The 7,055-nt window shown below is 62.4% G+C and overlaps 2 protein-coding genes and 1 non-coding gene across 3 annotated transcripts; 2 read left to right on the forward strand and 1 right to left on the reverse strand.

Moving 5' to 3' along the window:
- Window positions 1–182: 182 nt before the first annotated feature.
- PAN0_040c6350 (WD40 repeat-like protein) lies at window positions 183–3,359 on the forward strand (the record flags this gene model as incomplete). The annotated part of the gene is made up of 1 exon (XM_014798207.1): window positions 183–3,359. One exon carries the CDS (start codon window positions 183–185, stop codon window positions 3,357–3,359), a length of 3,177 nt encoding a protein of 1,058 aa, XP_014653693.1.
- Window positions 3,360–3,472: 113 nt separating this feature from the next.
- Window positions 3,473–3,569, reverse strand: PAN0_t040d0002. Its single transcript has 2 exons — window positions 3,533–3,569; window positions 3,473–3,507 (listed from the first exon to the last, which is right to left on the reverse strand). It is a non-coding gene; the product is annotated as a tRNA-Gly (tRNA).
- Window positions 3,570–5,341: 1,772 nt separating this feature from the next.
- On the forward strand, window positions 5,342–6,403 carry PAN0_040c6351 (serine/threonine protein phosphatase; the record flags this gene model as incomplete). Its single annotated transcript, XM_014798208.1, has 1 exon — window positions 5,342–6,403. One exon carries the CDS (start codon window positions 5,342–5,344, stop codon window positions 6,401–6,403), a length of 1,062 nt encoding a protein of 353 aa, XP_014653694.1.
- Between the last annotated feature and the right edge of the window lie 652 nt (window positions 6,404–7,055).

Genomic DNA, 7,055 nt, shown 5'->3' on the forward strand with positions numbered 1-7,055 from the left:
CTGTTCGGGGTCGTACAATCAAAAGTTGCCCCGGCAATTCAGCCCAGCGTCACCTCATCGATTCGGCTCATCATCGATTCGGCTCAAACTGACGCAGACATCCGAACGGCAATAAGTGGAGGGCACTGCGAATTAAAGTTCAATTGTTTATATTGTTGAGCTAACATTTTGAAGACGCCAAAATGCTAACCCGAGTTCCGCCTTTTGGACGTCGACGCGCCGCGGCCATCCGCTTCTGCGCGGTCCCACCTTGCTTCTCGACCTCCTCGTCGTCCTGCCCATCAGTCGTTCCGTGTGCAGACACATTGCGCACTCCGTCGCAGCTGCACATCATGCCGGCGTCGTCAGCGGCCCCAGTTGCAGCAGCCGACAAGGCCACCAACAACGACACCACCAAGGCCGCCGACTCTACACCTCACACGCCCAAGGATGCCTCATCTACGCCCCTGCCCACCGCCTCGACCTCGACAGGAGGATCAGCAACTGCTGCTGCTGCTGCTGCAAACGATGCGGCTGGGGGCGTGTTCAGCAATCCTGACATGACCGCCGCCGTACTCGCCTACCTCCAGAAACGCGGCTTTGATCGCGTCGAAGCCGCCTTCAAGGCAGAGCTCGATGCACTCGCTTCCGGCGGCACGCCAGAGCAGGCTGCCGCGGCTGCCGCAGATACACTCGGTCGCTCGCCAACAGTAGGCTTGGAAGATCTCGCTGCCAAAAACGCCCCGCGTACGACCAACGACAAGGACGGCGACAAGGACAAGGATGCAAATACGAACGCCGCCGCCGCCGCCGCCGACGCCGACCTCACCATCGCAGAGGACGGCGGAGTCTCGGCCGCAGCCGCACAGGCTCTGCTCCTGGATCCCACCGATCGCGCCCGTGGCTTCGCCATGCTCAAGCAGTGGTGTCACGGCAGTCTCGACATCTACCAGCCCGAGCTTCTGCCCATCCTCCTCCCGCTCTTCGTCCACTCCTTCCTCGACCTCGTCCTGCTTGGACACGGCCCGGCCGCCTCGGCGCTCTACTCTGCGCACGCCGCCTCTTTCCTGCCAACCCACACGGCGCTGCTCTCCCAGATCCGCTCGCTCGCCCTCCCCTCGCACATCCAGACCGACGCGCTCGCCCAGCGCTTCCGCTCCGAACGATACGTCGTCAAGATGTCCAACACTGTATTCAGCCTGCTGCTCGGCTGGCTCACCGACGGAGGCGGGCCCGTCTCGGGCTCCATCGGCGGTCTCGAGGAGGCGGAGGCACCCGCAAGGCGTGGCAGAGAGGCCATGCTCAAGATCATCAACGAGCGCTGCCGAATCCAGGTGCTCGCCGCCCAGCCTTACCAGATCGATGCAGCCGTCCTCGAGGAAGGCACCGGTCTCACCGGCGCCGGTCCCACCTACTCGAGCCTCTCTGCCAGCGCCGCAGGTCGCAGCCGCATTCACTCGGCCCTCTCCAAGAACGCCATCTCGCACGGCGACGCCCTCGCCGAGTTCAACGCAAAAGCAGCCGGACCGCAGCTCAAGCTGCATCCCTCCGTACCGCTCAACGAGCGCCTGGAGAACGAGGTGCAGAAGGAGCTCACCGAAGTCGAGCGCCGCGAAAAGGAGACGATCGCTGCCGTGCAGGCAGACGAGGCCAAGACCAAGGATGCAGATGCGGCGGGCACCAGCGGTGCAGGTGCGGCCACGTTGCAGGCAGGTGTGGAAGCCGGCGCCGTGGAGCAGCAGCAGCAGCAGGACGGAGATACAACCATGCAGGATGCGAGCACTACCGAGCGCGGCGGCGACGACCAGGACAGCTCGAGTCGTGCGAGGACCGCATCCGTGCGACCGTCGGAAGCGACATCGAGTGCGGCTGCAGCTGCGACCGAAGTCGTCAAGCTGGCCGGCGCCACGGGTCCCGACTTTTCGGCAGGGCTGCTGGCGGCGGGCATCGACGATCTTCCGCCTCAGGCGCCCACGTTCCGGACGGTGGATGTGAAGCGCGAAGTGCAGCGCATCCGCGATGCGCGCAAACGCATCCGTCTGGATCCTTCGCTCGCGACGTCCGGCGCGGCGACGTTCACGTCGGGCGTGCGCGATGCGGCGGTGAATGCGCTGGGCGAGTCGGGTGCCAATGCGGCGCGCGTGGCGGCGCTGCCGTCGGTGTGCGCCTACACCTTCCACGATGCCGACGACGGCATAACGTGCTCGACGTTCTCGAGCGACATCACCATGATGGCCGCCGGCTTCGAAGAGTCGTTTGTGCAGATCTGGTCGCTCAAGGGCGAAAAGCTGCGGGCGGTGCGCGGCAACCCCAACCTGTCGTCGATCCGCGACAGCAAGTCGCTCGCGCGCCAACGCGAGGCAGAGGCCTACTCGACACGTCGGCTCATCGGTCACTCGGGCCCCGTGTACGGCGTGGACTTTGATCCCGTCGGTGGCTCGGCGTCGGCGCCGCGTCATCTGCTCAGCTGCTCGGCAGACGCAACCGCGCGACTGTGGAGCCTAGACACGTACAGCGCGCTGGTGGCGTATCGGGGTCATCAGCACCCCGTGTGGGATGTAAAGTGGAGTCCGCTCGGCACGTACTTTGCCACGGCCAGTGCGGACAAGACGGCGCGGCTGTGGAGTACGGAGCGGGTGAATCCGCTGCGCATGTATGCGGGCCATCTATCGGACGTCGACTGCCTCACGTTCCATCCGAACAGTCTGTACCTTGCCACGGGCTCGTCGGATCGCAGTTGTCGACTGTGGGACGTTCAGCGCGGTGCGTGCGTGCGGCTGTTTGTGGGGCATCAGTCTCCGATCTCGTGCGTGCGAATCAGCCCGGACGGTCGCTACCTCGCGTCTGCGGCTGCGGGCAACGGAACAGCAGCGCAGTTCGGCGGAGTGGACGGCATGGATCCCACTTCGCAGGGGGCGCACATGAACGACACGTCGATCTCGCTGTGGGATCTGGCGAGCGGACGCAGGATCAAAAAGATGTGGGGCCACTCGGAGCGCGTCTACTCGATGGACTTTTCCGCCGACGGATCGCTGCTCGTCACGGGCAGTCAGGACTGCAGCGTGCGATGCTGGGACGTGAGGGCGGTGGGAGGCGCGCGAAAGACGCCGTCCAAGGGATCGCTGGAAGCACAACAGGCCAGCGCAGCAGCAGCAGCGGCAGCGGCCATGGCGACATCGGCAGGCGCACCGCCAAGTGTCGAGCAGCTCAGCAACGGCTCGCTCGCCAGCGCGGCGCTGGCAGCAAGCCAGATGGGCGCCGACCTGGCCAACGCAAGTGCCGACTGCGTCGCCACCTTCCACACCAAAAAGACGCCCGTGTTGGACGTCCACTTTACCCCGCGCAACCTCTGCCTCGTCGCCGGCGTCTACGCCGACTAGCAATGTACCACCATCCATCTTCCGTCGTGTGTGCTCGGCCGTGTCTGCCTCCTCTCGAAAGCAGCGAGCGAGGATGCAGTGCGGCGGCTGCGTGTAGCGCAAAAAAGACAGGCTGCGTTGAAGGGGAATCGAACCCCTATCTTCTGCGTACTAATGATTACATAATCACGAGATGGAAAGCAGAAATACTGGCCATTGTACTATCAACGCGTGCTCTAACATTGCGTGGGGCTGTTTGTGTATAGAATTCAGCTTCCTCTCTTAGGTGTTTGGTGCGATGCCAAGTGTGGGCAAGGGATGGTCGAATTGCAACAACGGGTGGAAAAGGAGCAGCGCGTGCTTGTGTGCCTTGCAAGGCGTTGCTGGGCGCGCGCGGGTCCAAGTGTTGAACCGTCTGTTGACGGCCAGGGAGGCTCGAGCGCGCCTTTGGGTCGACTGACGCGCGCTGCGATGGGGTCGACGCTTTCTTCGCGTCTTGGCTGGGCTTTGTGATTGACTGACTGCGCATACGAATTTTGGAAATGCAGCCGGCGTGTGATCAGTAAAGGGCGAATACAAAGCCAGACGCACGAGGGTGTTCAACGACGCGCCCGACCGGCTAGCTGTGTGCATCGACTCTGGGCTCAACTGCCCGCACAGTTTTTTTTTTCCCTCTGTGAATTCAAAATGCGAAAATGAATCAGTGGAATCAAAGGGAAGAGAGCAGCTCAGCCCCCCCGGCCTCTGCGCTCGTCCCCCCTTCTTCCCCTTCCGCCCCTGCTGTTTAGCCTCGAGTTTTTTTCCTCGCAGACAGACACGCCGCGCCGCGAACACACCAACAGCCCGCGCGGTCACAGCAGCAGCAGGCAGCTGGCAGCAGGCAGCAGCCAACACACACTCTCGCAGCGCGCTCTGCCCTCGCAGCTCAGTTGCGGCCGGCTCAGCCAGCAAAGCCAGTCGCAGCAGCCCGTCAGCACCGCTCAGCCAAAGCTCAGCCAGCCAGCCAGCCAGCCAGCACTCGTCGTCGCCATCGCAGCCGAGCGTATCGCTGAGCCGCCGCCTCGCCATCTTGCCTTCCTGCATCCACGACCTGCCATCCTCTCCTCCCGCCTCCACCCAGCTGTCCTTGTCGTTTCCTGCTCAGCTGCGGCGAATCCATTCACTCCTCAAACCCACGCCTTGGTTCCGATCATCAACGCTCGATAAGCGCCCGCATCGCGATCCACACTTTGTCTTGTCGTCTCTCGGTCACGCGGTCAGCTCTGGGTCTCGCCTCTTTGTTCCCATCGTCTCCCTCCATCCTACATTTGCCTTGCCGCAGCCCCGACATCGCACGCCGCTGCACGATCATCGAGGCATCCGTCTGCTCCAGCGCCAACCATCGCGAGTGTCGTCTTTTTTTCACCCGCTGGCATCCGCAGCCAAGACGCCTCTCACGACTCGTTCGCATCGTATCAACGCTATCACCGCCCGTTGATCGCGCCAGCATCCGTTCCGGTACAGCTGCTGAATCGCTCTCGTCAGCTGTCTCCGTGACCTCCACAAGCCCCAAGTCTCGCTCGAAAGCATTCTCATAGCGAGTCGTTTGCGCTTCTCCCTCCCTCTTCACTTCGTAAGTATGATCTCATCCGCCCGCTTCAAAGATCGGTCAGCATCCGAGTCGTTCCATCCGATCCACGACAAGATCGACAATCGCAGTCGCAACCAACGCCTTCCGACCGTGGCCTGCATTTTGTGTCGAAATGGGCGCAGTGCCCATTCCTCCCGTCTTGTGGTGCGCAAGGGCAGACGATTCAGAGCAACGATCGATCCACTCTGCCGTGCTTTCAGACGAGCATCGCATCATCTCGCCGCACATTCGTATGCTTGGATGACCGTCGGTGCTGCGAGGCAAAGCTCGCCTCTCACTGGCTTGCAAAAGAAAGACACGACGACTGACTTTGTTCCCCTTTCTCGCCTTTGATTTCCACGCCTCCCTCCGCATACGCACACGTCTGCTCACAATGTATGCGTCGACTCGATCGCCCCATCCACGCACGCATCTCAGGCGCCGCTCACCCACCAGCACAATGGCCGACAACACCACCCCCGAGGTGGATCTCGATAATGTCATCGACCGCCTCCTAGAGGTGCGCGGCTCTCGCCCCGGCAAGCCCGTCCACCTGGAAGAGTACGAGATCAAGTACCTCTGCCTCAAGGCGAGGGACATTTTTATCAACCAGCCCATCCTGCTCGAGCTCGAGGCGCCCATCAAGATCTGTGGCGACATCCACGGTCAATACTACGACTTGTTACGCCTCTTCGAATACGGCGGCTTCCCGCCCGAGGCCAACTACCTCTTCCTCGGCGACTACGTCGACCGTGGCAAGCAGTCGCTCGAGACCATCTGCCTGCTGCTGGCGTATAAGATCAAGTATCCGGAGAACTTTTTCATCCTGCGCGGCAACCACGAGTGTGCGAGCATCAACCGCATCTACGGCTTCTACGACGAGTGCAAGCGCCGCTTCAACATCAAGCTGTGGAAGACGTTTACCGACTGCTTCAACTGCCTACCCATCGCCGCCATCATTGACGAGAAGATCTTCACCATGCACGGCGGCCTCTCGCCCGACCTGCAGAGCATGGAGCAGATCCGCCGCGTCATGCGACCCACCGACGTGCCGGACACGGGTCTGCTGTGCGATCTGCTGTGGTCGGATCCGGACAAGGACATCTCGGGCTGGTCGGAAAACGACCGCGGCGTGTCGTTCACCTTTGGGCCGGACGTCGTGTCTCGGTTCTTGCAAAAACACGACATGGACCTCATCTGCCGAGCGCATCAGGTGGTGGAGGACGGCTACGAGTTTTTCGCCAAGCGCCAGCTCGTCACGCTGTTCTCGGCGCCCAACTACTGCGGCGAGTTTGACAATGCGGGCGCCATGATGAGCGTCGACGAGACGCTGCTGTGCTCGTTCCAGATCCTCAAGCCTGCGGAGAAGAAGCAGAAGTACGCGTATGGCGGCATCAACATGGGTAGGCCCGTGACGCCGCCCAGGAAGCAGAAGAAGAAGTCGGATGGCAAGTGAGCGCGCATGTCGCTGCGGGGGCCGGCGCCGGGTGGGGAGGGGGTTGGGTAGGGGCAGAAAAGCTCAAGCGGGGACGCAGCGAGGAACACCAGTCGGCCGGCAGGCGGGCAGTCGCGCAGGCAGGCGGGCGGGCAGGCAGTCAGTCGGGCACAAGTCGGCGCAAGTCGGCACACGAGCAGATGCGCCGTCTTTGCTGTCTAACGTCATCTGCGCGCGATGGAGTGAGCAGGTGACGGGCGTTCCATCGGATGCGCCGATCAGCACAATCGATGCCAATCATTCGTCTTTGCGCGCTTCTCTACAGTCACTGTGCCGACAGTCACTGTGCCGCTCTGAGCCGCCTTTGTCGGCCCCCAACGGGACTCGCGCAAAGCCCAGTTGCGGGCGGGAGGAAGAGCAGCGCGTTGAACCTCGCGCCGCATCGCGCACGTTCGGCTGGGTCTCGGATCTGCCGTGGTCACAATACTGGCTGGGCAACATCTCCGAGGTAGCGGGTTTTCATTCGGACCCGCACCCGACGGCCTGCATCGCATCGCCCATGCCTGCTCTCCCTCGCCTCGAACCACTCTGCCCCCTCCGTCTGGCCTCACCTCTTTCGCCCACTCGTCTCTCCCTCCTCTCTCTCTCTCTCTCTCTTTTCTCTTCTGTTCCT

This window comes from Moesziomyces antarcticus (assembly GCF_000747765.1).
Source record: "Moesziomyces antarcticus DNA, scaffold: scaffold_v10040, strain JCM 10317, whole genome shotgun sequence".
NCBI lineage: Eukaryota > Fungi > Basidiomycota > Ustilaginomycetes > Ustilaginales > Ustilaginaceae > Moesziomyces > Moesziomyces antarcticus.